Raw genomic sequence first — 20,810 nt, 5'->3', positions numbered from 1 at the left:
TATAAACAGGAGGCATATCATTGTCGGGCGCGGAACCGTTGCAACAGTAAGTAGGCACTGACGATCGCTGTGGGGAGCCAATAACACGCCGTCACCATGGCAACCGTGCGTGCTCGAGAGGGTCCCCTCCCCCCTCAGGAGCGAGCGCTTACGGAAACCAGAATACCGAGACATCTCCTTCAAAGAGCAAAACTTGAAAAATCTTCTATCTTAAATCCCAAATCAGCAACGCGATGGGTCTTACTTTTCTGGACATCTATTATTTAGTACTTTTGGTACCTCAACGTTCTTTTCTCAGATATATTGGTATCACGATTATCGTTCGTCAGCTATGGATTAGATTTGATTCAAACAAAGTTTAATGTTTTGACTTTGATTGGACCAGGATTGTTGGATTGGAAATTCAATTTATGTTCCGATTTGAATTTCTGATTGCTTTTCATATTTATCGGGTTTTCAATAGCTGTCCTATTTATTAAACTGTAGAGTCCATAAAGAAGTATTCCAATACCATCCAATATTTCCGAGATATCTAGTCGAGTCACAATTCATTAAACGAGTGCCTTTCAATTGTACGGAGATGAAAATCAATTTAATAAATGAATATGGAAAATTCTTGCAAATATCCTTTAGAATCCCATGGAGACAAAGTAAAAGCTTTGAGTGACGCTGTTTCGATTTTATTAAGGGAACATTTTTTGGTAAAATCTTTAAACGTCCTTGATGCAAATGGAAGCGGCAGACCTTGAATTAGTATCGTGATTTCACGTCAACTTCACTCAAATAAATACATTTCTCGTGTAAAATTTTGGGGAAAATAACGATAAACTGAATTTCATACGCGGGTATTCACATTTTGCAAAGACATTCTACCGATATAGGTACGTACTCAGATCAAAGAACGTATCTATTAATATCACTTACAGCACTTAAACATATTTGGCTTATTAGGGGATGCAGATCCAAACAAGTCTTTTGTGCAGCTGAATTACAGCTATTGTGATACTAAGTTCTATGTTGTTAGATTAGATAGCAGTAAATGATGTAGGTGTGCTTATTACATTTCGTGAAAAGAACTCTGAAAATTCTCTGACTCACATCAAATGAACGTATAAGATTTGAAAAAAAAAAAGAATAAAAAAATATATATCTGAACAAGTAAGCCTTACTTGGTTTACAGAACTTGTAAGTAACACAAATAAATTGTTACCAACTTTGCTTATCGCTCGCTAACAGCTGGACTATCGCCAACTCGCACTAAGACTGAGATTTCCAATAAGTTACATTCAACAATAGTCTACCGACATCAGTTTATATTTTATTAGCTAAAAAAATAAGTTATTCAAGTTAATATGTCAGTTAGACCCATTAAAATTAAACGGTAAAAATGTCCGCCGCTGTTAATGAAAGCTCAAATTTTAAGCGAATGTTAAATTACGTTGTAAATATGAAGTAATTAGTGCGGCGCGCCTGATTTCAACGTGCCATGACTGTGCATTTCTATATTAGGTAAATTGAAATGTTTTTCGCTTTTAAAATATGAATTTAATTACATTTCGGGACAGGTGTAAAGGGCTATCTTGCTGAATACTCGTTATGAAATACGTAATGACTACTAATTGGTTTCCAAAATGGCTGTCGGGAATCCATTTTGTGCTTGGTGTAAACGACTTTTTTATTTGAGTTCCGAAATTTATTCATGACCCTTTGCAGAAGCATAACATATTCAACCTAAACATAACCTATTTATATTATCACTGTCAACAAAAAAAGCGAACATATTCGGACCACAAACACATATAAAATCATTTAGATATGTACCAATGTCATAGAGCTCCAAAAAGCCAACCTAAACCAAAATGATACCTGAACGTAGATAAATAGAAATAGATTCAAAACGTTGCTAACACGCGTCAGCACTAATATAAGCGGTAATTGTCTCGACAAGACAATATCTATTGCCTGGCTATATGGATTATCTGTCTGTTCCTAATAGATTATCAAACTTGAATGATCCAGTCTAGAGACTATAGTATCTTGCTCAAATATATAGAGCAAACAGTTTTTTTTTGGGAATAAACCATTCTCCTTCTTAATCGTACGGAGTTATTTATCTAATAGTCTATCTTTAGTCCTTTTATAACCTGTTATTTATTATCAAGTTTTAGTAAAAGTCGTGGTGGCCTAGTGGGTAAAGGACCAATCTCTCAAGTATGAGGGCGCGGGTTCGATCCCAGGTCAGGCAAGTACCAATGCAACTTTTCTAAGTCTGTATGTACTTTCTAAGTATATCTTAGACACCATTGGCTGTGTTTCGGATGGCACGTTAAACTGTAGGTCCCGGCTGTCATTGAACATCCTTGGCAGTCGTTACGGGTAGTCAGAAGCCAGTAAGTCTGACACCAGTCTAACCAAGGGGTATCGGGTTGCCCGGGTAACTGGGTTGAGGAGGTCAGATAGGCAGTCGCTTCTTGTAAAGCACTGGTACTCAGCTGAATCCGGTTAGACTGGAAGCCGACCCCAACATGATTGGGAAAAAGGCTCGGAGGATGATGATGATGATTTATTATCAAGTTTGTTTTATAAGGTCACTACCTGGTGGTATCTGAATAAACAGACAAAGTTGCATATTAGGGATACCGTAAGCGGTTCGTGTTTTCAATCCCCAGAAAACTGACATACCTTCTAAAATACCGCAGATATAAAATGCAAAATATATGGAAAATAAAACGAAGAAAATGGGTCTACGTCCGCGAAAGTTACGATGCCCCAACAATTTCCTTATATTATGTGTAAGTGACTAAATTCTGTTGGTGCGGTGGTTGTTAAAGCGAATGATTGCCCGAACGTTTATTGGACGTAATAATGTTTCAGCTATTCTAGCTTTTTACGATATGCGTTTTATTATTTTAGGCTTACTTGTTGCTCGTCATTATTTCTTCATTTATTTTTTTTTTATTCACCGTAAAAGTTGAAAAAAGAACAGCTAGGAATATTATCGTAAGTGGACATTTAGAGCAAATGAATGTACTTTAACTTTACGTTTATGTTTAAGTCGGGCGATAACATGTCCGAATACACTTCTTTTTCTATTGAATTGCCTACAAAAAGTAGTTTTAACGTCGGCGCTCTCGCTAATGTTAGCATTTGTGGCAAGAAATGGGTAAGATTAGTTTCTATCACCCAACTATTTCCACTACACAGCTTTCCTACGTACCATTTAGGATTACTGGATTTGCTTCAGCTTTCCGAAATCTAGTGAGAACATTTCGGAACGTTAGTTTCATTAGTGAATTTCGAGTGCACTAAAATTGATTTGGAGAGATAGTAATTCAATTAATGGCTGGAGTTTCTAAGCTAGAGTTTTGCGATAAATCATGTCTCCTGGCTTTAAGCTGACCACATAGATTTCGAAATGAATGTTCTTATGAGCGACATAATCTCATGAGTCATAAATCTGCTCTTAACAGCTTTTGTCTCTTCGTAAATTGCAGTCAAAATTGTATTATGACATGATTCCTGTATTTTTCAATTCAATGTGAAAGTCTAGCTTTAAAATTGGAGCTCTAAAAACCTTAATTTACAAGGATTGAACACTCCACCCAGTTTTGAATAGCCCTACAAAGTTCAGTAATAAAGGCTCTAGCTTACCGGATCTCCCAGTGACACCGTCATCGCGTCATCCATATTTATACCGACCCGGTTAATCGGATTCACCGGGTACCCGGGTAGCCGCTAAGTACTTGTGCTTCAGTTGATCTGGGTAAGCTCTTCAATGATGGCGTTATCTTTATGGTCGACATTAAGCACGGTGATGATGGTCTGGCTTGGTGGATATCGGACTAGTTCCTTATTTGAATATGGTGTGTGGTATATGGTATATTATGTAATGAAACGTATGTTAAAATTGAGATAGCAAAGCAAAAAAATAAAAAGCTTGCATCTCATTGATTTGGCTGGTGGTACTGATTTTTAGAATTTTATCAAAATCAATAATAACCATCTCCATCTTGGCTGGTTGTGCTTTCAGATTTTTAGTACCTACATGTGTGTCTTTGTATTAGGTCTGCAGCATTGCAAATATTTCACTTGGAGAACGGCAATGCGGGTTTGGGATTCGGCAAATACTAATGTGACTTTAGTAAAGTCAGACAATTTTTAAGTTTGTCTTAGAAATTGAAGCTAAACATCATGCATAAACGTAAGTCTAGATTTGCCAATCCGGCTTAAGTGAGTGTGCTGATCAAGTTTTTTCAGCAGTGGGAATTTTATGTCTGCCTTATCATATACTTAGAATCATCTCATTCATTTTTACTACTTATAATAAATCAGTCCGCCGCTGTCACTTTAATTATGACAAGATGTTCCACACTCCAACACCCAAACCTATCACTGTAAACTTGTTTCTTTTTAATATTATTTTTAGTGTAGCGTCCCATAAATATTCTAAGATAAATAGTTCCGTATCTCCATTAATTCTTGTCTACGATGCTTGTGGGAGTCGTGCGGTCTGGACCAAGACGTTGTTCCCGAAGGTCCTTGCTCGTAAACACGGAGTAAGGAAAGATGCGGAGATGCTATAATGCAGGTAGGTCAGGCTTCTAGGGCAAATTCCCACGGTGAATATGACCAAAATGATGTGTTACGAGTGACCTAATGAGACATGTCGATATGATATGTCGACGACTTTTGATATTTCAAAAATTGTCGGGTCGAATTAAGGCGTAGGTATAAGGGTGAAAATAGTCACGTTCTTCGTCTCGTTGTTTCGGCGATTTTTCGTTATGGCACCTCCGCTAGTCATTTTGTTCTCCTTGGTCGTAAAACAAATAGAATGTGTGCTCGCCTGTACTGCATTGTCGCCTTCTAAATTCGATAAACTATCTTGTGTTATGGCGGGACTGTGTTTGAGTTTCGTGTTTGGGTATTGTTCGCTTCTGTTTTAGAGAATGCGTTTCCGTTTTATAATAGGTATATGTTATGTATCTTGTATGTAGCCAAAACTTTCGAAATATATTATATGGAATCTCTAAAGATCACATAATGTATGTATGTGATATGCAAATAATGTTATGTATGAAAATGATAATGAAAATTTTGGGATACGAGCTCATAAATTATAGCGATAAAAAATCACTCAGTGTTTGATTATACGAATCCAAACTGGACTTACAAAATACTCCTATAAATGTGGGAATGTGTAGTAAAACAGGTAAGTACTGTACAGCTACCCAATCCTATGGGAAATACAGGTGTATTTTAAGTATAACCAACCTTAATTATGCATGATCGAAGAAAATGGAGGTAAAAATCTAAACTGATGCATTCTCAAGTTCCTTCCTGCTCGCATGCTAGCAGCTAATAATGTGTTTATTTAGACATAGTAAGAAAATACGACATTGTTTATTATTAACTAGCTTCCGCCTACTTCCCGCACTCGGAAAATCTAGTAGTCTAGTCTAGTATACATATATGTTATTTTGATGTATATGCTTTATTAATAGTACTACCTTTTCTGTTCAGCCATTAAGGCGTTATCGATTAACTATATAATACAAATATCCAAACTAACAAACTTTCACATTTATAAAATTGCTAGGATTTGTAGCATTATTGTAATAACATTAGAATTACATAGCGATTAACATTCATACACTGATGGATTATGTTATTGTACTGTTGATTTGCCTGAAACTTTCAGTAACGCATAATTTGAATTACAAATAAGCATCCGGTGTATGAAGTGGGGCCGCCTTATCTTAGCCGGAGGCTGCATTGTAGAATTAGGAACCTGTTATTAATATTATGTTATTGCTGTTTTGAAATTAAGGATCACATGAGAAGGGAGTGAATTTGAGTATATGAGCATTAATACAGGGATAAAGAAAGGCCTATTTGAATGGGTAATACACAATTATTTCTAGCTAATTCTTCTTTACATACAAAGTAATTTAATTATTTTGAAAAGTATTTTCGGGTATTCCCATTTCGTATCAGGTTCTTACTGAGAACGAAGCGGAACAATTTAATTGCGCACCAATACACGTATGTTATACAATCTTCCACAGAAATCTTATATTACATGTAGAAAATGATATTGAACATAAGTTAAGTATACATAGTTGTTTTATTCAACAACCAGAAGGAAAACTTTGTCACATTCAGACAAAAACGTATTCCTCGTAAATATCCTCTATCCTATCCTCTATCCTCCCGTCACCTAGTATATCTCCATGCCATATTTCATCTCAATCGGCTTAGCAGTTTAAACGTGAATGTCGAACAATCAAACAAAAAACTCACTCTTTCGTTTCTAGTTATGAGAAAGGAAGTACATAGGTAAGGATTGTTTCTTATACACATTATATTTTCTTTGTCCTACCAGGAGCGATGCGTTAGCAACAACCCTGTCGGCACTCTATGGCAAGCTGCTCGTGGTTATGGGTATAGCTTTCCCCATGGCTGAGGTCATCTCCACATACATTCCACCCTCCTTCTACGAGGTAAGTTATGACGCACTGCTCAAGTGTCCCCCTTGTCCCCTAATGTTTTAAGAAGCTGGAATGTCAAATGATGTCACGCAGCCCTATCTATATTTGTACGTCTGGTTTAGTTGATTTCTCTAAGTTTTCGAGTGAGTCATTATAATAGTTCGTAAAAGTCCGGGCTTGGTTTTAATTACTTTAGGAAATAGCTGGGCTGTGACGTAACAGAATTTAATTTAGGTTTGTAAACTACAGTTTCTATGTACTCAATAATTACATGGAACAAAATCAAACACTTCATAAGTACCTATTCTAAAATCAATTTTCTCAGTCCTCGCTTCTCTTCAAATATTACTTCCATCTTATGAACAGAGGCTCGATAAATGTTTTATAGAATCCAACCTATAGGCACAGCACGAGAACCCATGATTATCGATTATTATAATTAATTACCGCCCCATTTTCCTACCGTTTATTGTAAGCTGGCCATAATGGTGGGCGAAGCTGAGCGCCCCTGTCCAAACAGTATGAATATAAGTTATTCATAAAGCAGGTTAAACGCCCCAAAATATATTATGATAAGGGCAACACTAAACACGTTGCGAAAACATAATGTTGCCATGTTGTTGTTTGCAGAATTTTTTTTTTCTGGCAACGTTTAAGAATTCATTAATTGAAGAAAATTTTGTTTTAAAAAAGGAATGAGAGTCTGAGGCGTAATTGGAAGATCGCTTTTCATTAAAAAGCAATTAAATTTGCAACCTTCGCAAGTTTTAAGTTACAATTTGTAAAGTGAAACCTAAGTTAAAATTAAATTTTGTTACACTAACGAGACTAATAATAATTACGCTGTAAAGATTGCCTATATTATGTAAAATCGCAAGATTAATTAAATCTCTGACATCAAAAATAATTGGGTCGCTAGTTCATTGACCTTTCAGGCTGTTTACTTGCTTTCGTAGTCAACAGGTGATTCCTTCATCAATATTACTAATGGATATTAACTACCGAATAACTTTGTAGTAAATATTATTCATGCTACATGATAAAATATAAGCAAATAAGTACATAGGAAGTGGTGAATGGTGGGCGTTTTGGGGGTCGGCTTAAAATTGAATTTCGAAAACATCAGATTCTCAACTCACTTTAAATATAGAATGTTTGATCTTTTGTTTCGTTTTGGACAAAATGAAAGATGTTTTTTTATTCTATTTGTGGTTTGTGTTGTTACCAGGGTTTCTACCTATACCTGTACATCGGCAGCATGGTGTTCCTTCTCTACATGTATGCTGCGCTCGCGAGGGATAGATCTAAATCTTCGGCTGCAGATACTGCTGTGGTTGCAAGTTAGTAAAACACTACTTTTTACACGCTACAATTCTCGTGAAATACCTTTGCCGTTCCGAAATTGGTTACAAGTGACTTCAAGTGATAAATACATATCTGAATTCAGAGCTTTGTGCTAAAGAAACCATTGTGACTTTAACGACAAGCCTACATGCAAAAAAGAACGGCTTTGTTCAAAAGTACTTGCAAAACCAAAATATAAAATTGACAATATTATAATACTCGAATTTAGAAGTGTTCCATTTTTGAACATAACAATCATTTTTAAAAGCCTTTTACTCCAGTTCCACGATAATATTCAGAAATGGAACAGTTCTGAATTCAAAATCATGAGTCCTTGCTATTGGCTCGACGAGTGGCGCTTGATTAGACACTGGAAAGCCTTCGTTGGCTCAACGGCGTCAGGTTTAAATTGCATCATTACCATAGAGAAATGTTCTAATAGAAAGAGGGAGTTCACTATGCCTCGGGCGATTCACTCCCTCAAAGACCAATTTGTATTTTTTTTTTGGTTTTCTTTCTGATTTTCCAAGTGCTACGTCGAGATGTGTAGCGCTAAAGTTATCCTGTGATAATGAACGGCTTTTGTTTTTATGCGAGGGTGTGTCTTTGTAGTGTTGCTTCCTTGATGGTGAAGTAGGTATTTGCGGCTGTTGTTGCTTGTTGCATAAGAAATCGAAAGTTATTGCCATTTGCTGAATAGTCGTAATACAGTGAATATAAATGTAAACAAATGTGAATATTAAAAACGTTTGCATTTACAAGAAAACTTCAAATATTTCAAAAATTTTGCATTATGTAAGAAATCCTTTTGATTCGACAAAATACAAGCAAACGTTTCATCCAAACAAGCTTTATCCTAAAAAACAAGCAAAATATAAAGCGGATTCGTAAAAGCTGAAATCGGGTAATAGGAACACGGGGCTATGTGACGTAAGCGCACTCGATTTTTAAAACTTTTCCTTGTTTTTGCCGTGTATCCTGCCTTTATTTTTGCTCCTTCACGATCATAGCCGTGGAAACGGACGGGGTGATTTTTCTTTTTTTTTGCAGCCTTGCGATTTCACATTTTGTTATTTAAATGACGCGGAAAGCTTACTAGAGGAATGACAAACATGCTAGCTAATGCGTTAGAGTGGTGCCTGTTTCACGGATATTTTATGCCGTTGTTATGATTTTTTGCACCATTCCTCTTATGACCCGACCCTTTTTGTGAATTTGTGATAAGAGCAAGAATTTCCATTTTTGGCGGAGACTCGTTAAAATATTTTTTGTTGTTACCTTTACCTACGTACTGTGTCCACTTCAGACAACACTTGGAAAAATAATAAATCGAAAACATCGTGCATTTTTCTTCATCAAAACAAGATAAGTATGTGCAGGCACTTTAAATCAGAATCTAAACGAATATGTTCGTGCTAAAAATAAAAAACATCGGTGATGCATATACTTTCTCGTAATTGAATTATTTTTTCAACTACAACGCCATGTTAACACAAATCCAGTACTGAGGTACACACTAACATCGTTACACTGACATCCATTAGGTACAACATACATACTTAACTATATTGCCAGTGACTTTTGTCCACCTAACAAGCAATTATCTCTTCCAGAATCAGATTCCAGCTCGTCCCCCTCAGAGTCCGACTCGTGTTCCTCTCGCACGGAGCGCAGCACAGCCACCACAGCACACATACCACCTCAGCTGGCTGCCAAACGACTGTCTCTGGGCTTCGCGTTAGCAACCAGAACCCATCATTATGGCAGCTTCTATTTGAGGATGGGGGCCGTTGGTGAGCTTTGTTTTGTTTTAATTGAAAATTAAATTCTTTAAATAAATCCTTTTTTTTTCTACTAAATGTAGGTATACCTCCTATACAATTTAAACTATATTATTATACAAGGAGGAAAATAAGCTTATAAGTTTACATTGCTTAGGTTTGTGTTTTTATTTCGATTTGCCATACATACTTATTAAAAAAATTAAAATAACAGATTTTTACTTTTTCACTCAAGTACCTAAATAGTAAAACCTAATTTAGCCCAGAATAAAACAAATGAAAAGCCGCGTTCAACATTTGTGTGGCAGTTAGTGACTTCAGATTGGCTTCAAGCCGTGCTGGTTTTTATTACAAATGATATGATATACCTAAGTGATAAGTTCACTAACACCTCTTAATTCCGTACATTAATCCAGCTAGCACACGTTTATATCGATAACATAGTATAATTGTTTTGTTAAATCGATTCGAAGTGTTGAAGCAAATAGGGGCGTTTAGCGAGCCTTTGTCGGAGTCACGGATTACTTGCTAAGTGAGTTTGTACGAAGCCCAACTTGGTGTCGGGGCTTATCTTTGGAGCAGAAAGTCCCTATTCGTAACTAGGCCGGATAATCTCGTTGTCTGTACGGCTGTCCTGATTATGTTTGACAGTTTCGCTGATAGTTTTAGTGCTATGCAGAAGCTGATTGTTGTTGCTGAAAGTTATACGAACGCCAATTTATTGGGTACTTTTGTTATAATATTCTGAACCGTTTGATAAAATATATTAGGTTATAATTTTAAAATGTCTAGGCTACCTAAAAAGTTCCATCCTCCGTACTGGGTCACTACATTTGCCCTTTACCAACAGTACGTCATCGCGGCTGTGACGTCTCAGACAACGTCATCAAGAGCGTCATATTGGATATTTAGGACCGACTACGAGACCTGAGAGTTTTACGGCACTGAGTGTAATGTACAGTCAGAATAAAGATCGTACTTCATGTGATTTTGATTAATACTTAGCTAATGTCTCACAAGATATTCATAGGATCGCTATACTTATCGGAGCTTGAATTAGATACTCCCGCGTCACTAAATTATTTAAATAAAACAAAAGCATAGCTAGGTTCTTTTTCTAATTTTCAATAGCATTAAATAAATATTATATTATTATAGAAGTTGTATTCGAAGTTTGAATAAGACCTTCTTTCTCCCCAGCATTCGGCATCGGCTCTATGATCTACTCGGGCCTAGAATTCGGCCAGTATTGGGAGCTGGAGAGGAACACCAACTGTCACAATGTCCTGCTGGCGCTGACTCCGGCCACCAGGATGGCGTTTATCTTCATACAGATGTACTTCATCTTTCTGAACAATGAGGTTTGTGTTGTTAAGCGCCTATTGTTATTGATGGAGCAATTTGTTTGTGTGCTGATGATGAAAGACATCATGCAAAAAAATTGCATTGGTGGTAGTTGAGTCAGGGTGAGTCAGGTCACAACAATCTGTCCATAAAAATAATTTTATAAAAGAACAATATAAAAATTAATGACACCTTGATGAAAAAAAATGTTACATAAACTCTTGAACATCACTTTTTGTTCCACAAATCAAGCTTAACACTTTAAGAACAAATCTTCTACAGCCTTAAATAAAAAAGAATCATTTTCCGAAACACAATTTTGGCACACATAAATTGTACTTTTATATTTGGCAAAAGTTTGGTATAACTTGCGGAGTTTGCGGCTAACCTAAGGTTTCAGCCGCGCGCTGTTACACAAGTTTAGTTATTTCAGATTGTTAGTGAAAAGTTCTCTTTGTTTTTTGGTTTACGAACACATATTTTAAGTCTGAAAAGAAAGTGAATTTGAGGGCGTTAGGCTCAAATGTGCCGGGTGCAATGGTACTATTAACTTACAGAATAATTATCACATGACAGAAATTGGTATTATGTCGATTCATTTATTTAGCGCTGCTTATTTATATAAATTACATACTACATTGTTCAACAAAAACGAGAAACCGAGTGACTAATTTTGTCTTTCGAATAGAAATGAAATGAAAATTTCGAATGGAACAAACTACCAGCAAACATCAAGCAACAGAACTACCCATAAATCATTTCAACACACAAAAATCCCATACAAATAATCCATCAATTAAAAGCGACCAACCACTGCCTAGACGGGCCATTACCATTTATCACCATCGCTCACGTTCCAGATGAAAGTTTACAAGCACAAGATAGTAGCGCGGTTCGGTCTGATGCACATGGTGGGGACGAACCTCAGTGTGTGGCTGAATGTCCTCGTTCAAGAGACGAAGCACGAAATCCTGACGTTCTACGATCCCGAGAACAAGACTATTGGACTGTCGCATAGACTTGGTAAGTTGAATAATATTATATGTGCCTATTAAGCTTTTGTCAAATGGTTTTAGGAGTAAAATCGAGATATTCAATAGAAGTTAATGTACCTATATTATTTTATCACATAATTATGCAAAATAATAAAACGTGAAATACATAATTATAAAATATAAAAATAAACTTTTTGTGTGTGTTTGTTGTGTTGTGTTTTTGTTATTTTTCTTTACATGAAATCGGCCAGACTTGACTTTATATCAAGAAGTTTGGACCCTATGACAATCTATTCATTTTGTAACACAAAAGTGATTTGTTACTACAGGGAAATTAATTGATATGACTCATCAAATTATTCAAGCATCAGGAGTCCCTTAAGCAGCAGGTGTTTTTATAACATTAAAAGAATGGCAGGTGGCTCTCGTGCTGAGCTTAAGTTTTAAAAAACAAGAGCTCCGTGTTTTTAATTTACTTTGCTCATTAAATCTCTGAAATATTAACGTCACTTTAAAAATACATGCTGTTATAATTTTATTTATTTGGGCATATTTTTCGAACTTAACACCCTAACAATTCAATTACAAAAAATGTCACATTATGTACATAAAAAGTAGATACAAAATGGGAACCCCAAATGCTCTCTGAGTACAACATATTCAATAAGGTGACATAATAAACACATATAAAAGTAGAATGTCCTGTCGATTCCTACATTGTCGGTCCGGTGGTCACACTGAATGAAGTGCTCTGCCCTGCCTATAATCACGCATTGTGGCGCCAATCGATAATGTGTACCCGGCTTTATTTCTACCTGTTATTGTGTTAACTTCGTGTAGCTGTTAAACAAATTGTTTTTGTTATGGGTTAAATTTTAATGGGTGTGAATTAAATGAGATTCATTAGGGATATCATCATTGTTGAATATATCTACCTTAATATTATCTCCAATCAGTTTCAAAGTCAAAGTACATTCTATCTATTGATTTTATTTTCGTAGTGTTCTTCTGAACTTTACTTTTATTTAAACAAATGAAGTATTCTTTACATATACATAACACGTTTTCGGTTTGAATTGTACAATATGCAACATAAACGATAACTAGATACTTAACTTAAGTAGTCCATCATGCGGGCTCACTGTTACTTGCCGGACTTCGAAATTTTTGGGTCTATTGAGTGAATTCTGAGTTCCGTTGATAATATTGGATCATAGGACTATACAAAATCTATAAAATGATTATTGATTGATGATTGAACATTTCCTTCTAATGTATTCCTGGATCAACACCATCATCTGTCTAGAATTTCTCGACTAAGATGGGGTCGGCTTCCAGGCCGATGCATTTATCCAGACGTCGGCAGTTAAAAACTTATCTATCGATATTTATCATATACCTACCCCAGTCCATAGGCTATTTTAATGTTTGTCTTATTCCCAACAGAACACAAATCGTAAAACAAAACAAAATCAATTCTCCATGGGCCTGTTGGTCACTCAAAACACCTGCAAGCCGTACACAAAATTTCCATAACCCAATAGCAGCAACACTAGATCCCGTGATAACATTATCCCCTTTGCCTGTTTTCCAATAATTTCCTTTGTGTCGATATAATTGGATTAGTCATTGTCACTGAACACTCGTTCCGACGGAATGCCGTCATCAGCTTCACTTTGATACAAGTGTTGTAGTCAATTGAGCGATTCTGATTTGTTTGTGTTAGTTAGGTAGGTTTGTAGTGTTACATTTGTTGGGTTAAAATATGGAAAGTAATTTATGTAAAATTAAATTATGTTGCGTTCTGCTAAGTATATTTTCCATAAAACCCTATCAAACCTATCAGGAAATAAACTTAAGATTTGATAAAACCGTACAATAATTACGCTTCTTGTTGGGAAGTCTACGCTATCTTTGAGAGGAAGTTAAATAGCCCGATGCTTTATTTGTGATAGATTATGTAAGATGACCACTGCAAAGCAATAATTATGCCATAAATAGACTCATCTTTACGTAAAGTGCTTCAAAGAAACATAGACTCTATTACTATTGATAAGTAAACAAATTCGTTCATTCTAGACAACAAAAGTAACAAGACCTATGCCACCGGTCGATTAGCAAAAGGCTTAGCAAACATGTTCGTTCTGCAAACTAAATTAAAATCAGTCTAGCTGTCCGTGAAAACCGATTGTCAACCGTCGAGTCACGTGTTCTTTTGTTTTTTCGGCAAAGGGTCGTTTTGGTTAGGAATTTCATTTTGTAGACCATTCAGAAACCCGTACAATTTTTGTTTTCAAGTCTAATAAACTTCAGCAAACGATTTTTGAATTAAGTCTAGTGTATTCTCTTCTAAAGCGTTGTTAATTATATTATCAACGAATTTGCAAAAATTGTTCGGTCGTAATTCTCAAAGGATTTCGCCTGAAGTAATCCTTGCAACCCCGACCACTGCGGGCTTTATTATTTGTGGCCTAATCATCCCTTTGTTATAATTTATCCACTTTTAACCCCTTCTGCAAGTATTAACGGGTATTTTGTGATTATTTTATTATGTATCGTACTGGATTCGTATTTTTAAACGGTTTTATTTAGCTCACCCCGTTTGTTTTATTATTTATTCTTGGGTCAAATTTAGTAATTCAAACACCCTCTTCCTGTCAACCGATTAATCTGAAATTTTGTATACACCTTTAATTCCGATGACAATACAATATACTAATATCAATAACATTGTAAATCCAACATGGCCGCCGGCACAAAATGGCGGATTACATATTTTTCTACAACCCCCTCAATATGGGTATCAAATGAAAGGGCTACACAAGTAGAATACTGTCAGCAACCCCAGCGGGGCCCAACAGGGCCAAGGCCTGCCTGGGCTGCGGGATTGTTCGAAAGAGTTACCGTGGCCCTGGTATCTACATACAAGGCCTACGACGAAACTTAACTGTTTTTAGTCAGTAAGAGTCTGGCACTCCCTTACCGCTGCTGACCCAGGGAGGGGTCACTACTAAAAACTAGAAAATAAAAAATCGGTAAAAAAACTTTTAAGTTAAACGGTTTTATCTTATGTGCACTGAAAACTAGAAAATAAAAAAATAGTTACTTACCTGTCAACCTACGTAGGTGGTCCCGGTCATATTAGACTAAAATAAAAACGTAAACTATTTTTTTATTTTCTAGTTTTCAGTGCACATAAGATAAAACCGTTTAACTTAAAAGCTTTTTTACCGATTTTTTTTAGGTGACTCATTTTGAGAACCTTTCTTCTTTTTTGATCACGGAACGTAAACGTAAATTTCGAGTAGATCTTGTGAGGAAAAAAACGAATTAAACTTATCTCGAAAATAATATTGTCTATTTATTATAAGACACCAAAAAAAAACACTTTATTTTAATCGAAAGAATATTAGGCACGTAAAGCAAGCAACGATAAAAAACGGCACAAAATCCTACTTCACAACCGTTAAACCTATCCACTCTATTGTACTAAATATGGAATCACCACAAAAAATATGATCGATTCTATTCTATTTACAAAACAAAATATAGAAATACCATAATCCTAAGCAGATGGTACAGATTTTCATTTAGAATTTCCCTCATCATCGGGCAGACGTCGCAGAGGCATGTTGATTGCGTTCCGTTCCACGCGACCCTCCCGGAAGGCATAGTGACCCACATTCCTCAATCGCCGATCGAAGATAATAAGTATTGGATGATCTAGCTATGTCATACCTAATACCGTTTGCTCTACTTAAGCCGGTGTTTATTTCTGGGAGGATCTATTTGGGCTATCTAATTTATTCGATCGTCATGAATATGTAGGCCTTATTCATTACGATTGATGCCTTTTAGGATTGATTGATTAATAGAAAATGTTTAGTGGTTTAACCTGAGAGTTGTTTATTACCTAGGGTTTGATTTCGTTAATGGGACTTCGCACAATGTTACTAAGTACTTATTACTGCTTGTTTTTGATTTCAGCATTCCAAAAGGCGTTCGCATCATTTTCGACCGACGTGCCACCGTCTCACCCAGCTGCCGCTCACCTGCGCGTACCTAGAGGACTTAAAGGCCCTCACCATATCTTCGAGTGCCGTCGAACCAACATCATGGGCTCCCTCGTTCAGGACGCCTCTCCGTTCCTCTTCCCTTGCACCATCGAGTATTCTCTCATCTGTGCTGCAATCCTCTATGTCATGTGGAAGAATATCTCCAAGTACCCGTCGAAGGATGTAGCAGCGGCTATTGTAAAAGCACGTATATTAGAAGGTCTGGCCTACAAGAAATCCCCACATTTGTACAGCGTTGACTGTGCAAGAGCTCACAAAGGCCTCTTCTTCGGAATATTAGTTTTGGTACTAACTATAATATCGTTGATATTGTTCTTCGTATTAGTATCAAAGAAAGATTACGCGACTCTAGCAGTCGTTGAAGTCAATGTTTGTGAATTGGCTTTGTATGCAATGACAACATTTGCTAGTTTAGCCGGAATGGTCTGTGTAAGGAAACTGAAGTATGATGGTAACCGAAACCTTGAACTGGACAACATTCTTCTCGTAGGAGCTCAAACTGGAATGTTCATCTATGGCACATTCACTATTATTGGTGGACATTTCACGATAGAGAAGAACACAATACTAATATTGATTACTGCTCTGTCGTCTTTAATCCAGACTACCTGTCAAACCATGTTCATTCTCGATGCGAGCCGAAGGTCAGCGAAAACGGCTGAACAGTTACGAAAGAAGCCTGGGAGAGAGATAGTGACTTTCCTATTGGTGACCAACTTGGCTATGTGGGCGATAAATACTCTTGAAAAATCTAGAGCGGAATCTCATCCAGTCCAGCTTCACTTCTACGGTTTATGGGCGTGGACGATCATAACCCACGTGTCGATGCCTCTGGCTATCTTCTACAGGTTCCACTCAACGGTGTGTTTGTGCGAGATATGGAAACGGGCGTACAAGATGAAGCCCGCTTACATGTAGCGACCGGCTCGGAGGTACTGGAGCACAGCACTGTCTTTCAGAATGTGAACTGTGGTACTTTCGGAATCATACTCGTAGACAAGTGGTAGTTGGATGTTAGTGCCATAGTCTCAGATAATCTGTGGAAACCGCTGCAGTAGTTAGAGGATCATAACTCATACAGTATCCTACCTACTCATTAGATGTAGATCGGGTTTCATCTCTCCGGTTTCCACATTAACCGCATCGTTTGAAAGTTGACTGCTGTAATGTTAAGTTATTGTATTAAAATATTTTAATGTGTTATTTATTTGTAGCTTTATTATACGCTTTAACTATCATAGCGGAACTGATACGTTGAGTCGCAGTATTTCACAATTAAACGGGTTGGATTTTATTGATTTTAGCGCTTTATATTTAGATGTTAATTTTTCAGCAAGTTTTAGTGTTAAATGTATTGTTAATATTATATGTGAACCTATTAATGGATAAGTTATGTGTTCATATTTTCATCTTGTTTACATAGCTGTATGTAGATGTAGGTAGTGTGTAAGTATTAGTAGAGTCTGTATACCACATTCCACTTTATAGTAATCTCTCAATTGCCGAGGCATAATGATTATATTCACGCACTTTGATTCAAAATGAATGTCTTCCATTAGGTTACGTTGTTTTATACGATTTGTTTTACAATATTTATTCTTTTTCTGCTAACATACAGCTACATATGCAACATGCTGCATACAGCGTGTATTATTCCATAGTACAGAGGGAACAATAAATTCTATCGACCTATTGATATTTTTTTGAGGAATTTTGACATAAAAACAATACATTGGTTATGATAATAAAGTACTTTTTACTATGAAACGCGTAATAGTCTGAGCAGATATTAGAGATTTTGTAGCGGATATTTTTGTGACGAAAATGTAGTAGTGTCAGTAATTTTGGATACATTTATATCTATGTAGTAGCAATACCATGGACCCAGTAGTTAGGCAAAATGTAACACCAAAGTCGTAAGAATAAGAAATTTTTGGAGCTTATAACGTGAGTAGTCCATTAAATATTCGTAATACAATAATGTTCGCCAAATGGATGGTAATAGATGAGTTGCATGACGTTCGATAGTCTATAGACATAGACTTAGTGATTTCGTCCACTTCTTATGAATATTTCAATAGGTTTTCAAAGACATTTACGATGATTTTGTATAAATATTTTCCTTTTATATTATTTATTAGATATTTGAGCTGATGAGATGTATTCATCAAAGACTATCTTTATAGATTTTTATAAATATTTTATTGTACACTGATTTTTAGACGCATAATCTTATGATGTTGACACGCCTGATGCAGCAGTTTCTGATATTTCACATAATATTGATATAAAACAAACTTTGATATTCAACCTTTGTTGATCAGTTGTTGATTGCTCAAGTATTGTATGTAATTTGCTTATTTAGAATTACATAAATATTTTATCTGGAAGTACTTTTGATAGACAAAGAACGTTTCTACTTCTTGCTTGCGTTAGAAAAAATAATAATTAGTTTTGAAGGCTCTATATAAATATTTCAGGAATACAAAAAAGTTGCCATACTTTTTTTACTACTGACTTGGAAAGATTTTTATTTAGAAATTGTATCTAAAGTACTTTTTCAAGTAGTTTGTTGAATGTTGTATGATATAATATTGTTTCACTCAAACTAAATATTGCTTCGCATAATAAGTCGTAGTTTCTGATTAATATTTCAGGAAACGAAACAAATAATTTTGAAGCCTTTTGTATATTAGTGTTAGAGTCCTTTATACTTTTTATATAATATATTGTGTACCTAGCGTCAAGTATGTCCTAGGTGCATATTTTAAGTACATTGAATACTCAACAAGAAATTTTTAGCTTTAAATAATAAATGTGACATACCAAATTTATACCTACTTATAAATTATTGTAGAATAGGAGCGAATGATGCGATACGGTGTACCTATTTTGGAGGAACTAAACAATATTTTTTTTAAAGAAACATTGAGTATAACCGCATTTTATTGTAGATCTATTTTGATTTTTCTCAGGAGTAAAGATTCCATGTGAAGGTATATACATAGAAGTATATATTATGAAACTTTTCTTTCAAATTGAATAATAGTTAATGAATTTGTCATATTTTATGAGAGCTGTATTTTCACAGTAGTAAAACATGCATATACATTTTAAAACTTGAAATAAATACTCATTTTTTCATATTTATTTTGCTTAGATAGCGGTGTAGCAGAATAGACCAGATATTGCTCGCATTTTGATATTTAAATGTACAATTTTAGAACAGTGTCTATATTTCTAGCAGTTAAAATCTTATGATCGTGTAATAACGCCTATTTAAAATAAAATCACCCACAACACCAACAAAGGTATGTAAAAAGTAAAATAACTGTGTAGAGTAAGGTACATAATTATATACTTGTTTTAATTTATATTTAGGATAGTTATTTGTCATTTTCACCCATTATACCAAATATTCGTTGAAATATCCTTTATGTTAAGACGGACAGCGGCATTTTGTATCATTTTTTCCCCAAATTATGACATGCCTTCGAACTCATATAATTATTTTAAATTAAAATAGTCCTCAAAAATAAAATTTTTATCATTGGTATTTTTTCCATGCGTTAACTTCTTTCGTTCTTAAATTCAAGGAACTTATAATTTGTGGGAAATCAGATTCAAATGTCATTTTGTATAAATAAAATAGTGATACTAGAGTATTGTTTTTAATTATATATTTGCTATTTATTTGTTTAGGAGAAACTGTGAATAGTTTGGGATAGCGGTAAGATTGTCTCCTTGGATGTTTAACGTTTACAAACAAATAAAACTTTCTCGAAATTATCCTGAATATTGTTGTTTTATTGGTTCATATAAGTTTTAATGCAATAGTGTCTGTTCTACTCAATTACTAGCAGGGTATTTTGGATCTGGAAAAATAATTAACCTTACCCTCAACCCTGGGAATAAATATTTGTAATAAAATAGAAGTAAAATGTAAAACACATGAACAATTCATGATCGACAGCCCAACAGAATCCGACAGTAAGGAACTAAGGAGGTGCGTGCTTCTATGAATGGTCTGCGTCTTTAGTGGTGTACTTCATGCTTTGGTTATTGACAACCTTGACTGATTATACAAATCGTAACGTATTGGGGTTGAATCTGTTGATGGTTTAGAAATTATGTGATGTGAAAGGAGGGATCGCTGTGGCATTGACCATGCCATGGCATTACAATTTAACTGGTGCTCAAATGTGTCCATGTGAAGGAACAAATAAACAATTTTGTAGGTGCGTGGTATATCTCGTGCTTCAGAAAATCTTTTGTGTGTTCGTTAAAAATTGTTTAAGAGTGTGCATCTAAACGCTTATAAAACTGGCGGATAACCTGCTAGTGTGGTGCAATAGACACTGCATACAAACATATTGTGCATCTTTAAATAACGTTTTTGCACATTGTGAACTCAGCTACATAGAAAATGATACTATAAAATAGTAAATCCACTTAGGTACTTATTTCTTCATCACTTTGACAGTGTCTACCTACCAATCTTCGCATAACATTTGACAGGCCGTTCCAGTCAACGAGTGAAAACTGTTCGAGTGGCGACAATTTGCTGGCTCGCCTTATACGCCTCCGTTAAGTGGCTTGCCTTACTGAGAGACTCTCACCGTCCGTCAGGTTTGGAAGACTGGATATCTCACCAGTTTTTGTTTGTTTGTTTCTGTAATAGAACGATTTCACTGATATTATTGATTGGTGGTGTTGAGGAAAGTGGTGTGGATTAATATGGCTGACTTTTTTATGTTCGTTCTTGAGCTCTTTATGTAC

General features: G+C 35.6%; 1 protein-coding gene across 2 annotated transcripts in view; it reads left to right on the top strand.

Annotated features, from left to right (window-relative positions):
• LOC124632692 (proton channel OtopLc) overlaps positions 1–19,827 on the top strand; it is a 67,070-nt gene extending 47,243 nt beyond the window's left edge. For both annotated transcript variants that reach the window (XM_047167635.1, XM_047167634.1), the window contains exons 5-10: positions 6,386–6,503; positions 7,720–7,831; positions 9,449–9,628; positions 10,817–10,977; positions 11,821–11,983; positions 15,943–19,827. In XM_047167635.1, the coding sequence (XP_047023591.1) occupies positions 6,386–6,503; positions 7,720–7,831; positions 9,449–9,628; positions 10,817–10,977; positions 11,821–11,983; positions 15,943–16,949 (1,741 nt within the window). In that variant the 3' untranslated portion in view covers positions 16,950–19,827. The remainder of the gene's footprint in view (positions 1–6,385; positions 6,504–7,719; positions 7,832–9,448; positions 9,629–10,816; positions 10,978–11,820; positions 11,984–15,942) is intronic.
• Positions 19,828–20,810: the final 983 nt, after the last annotated feature.

Source organism: Helicoverpa zea, chromosome 8 (genome assembly GCF_022581195.2).
Source record: "Helicoverpa zea isolate HzStark_Cry1AcR chromosome 8, ilHelZeax1.1, whole genome shotgun sequence".
Lineage (NCBI taxonomy): Eukaryota > Metazoa > Arthropoda > Insecta > Lepidoptera > Noctuidae > Helicoverpa > Helicoverpa zea.
This window is presented reverse-complemented; position numbering and strand designations above follow the sequence as displayed.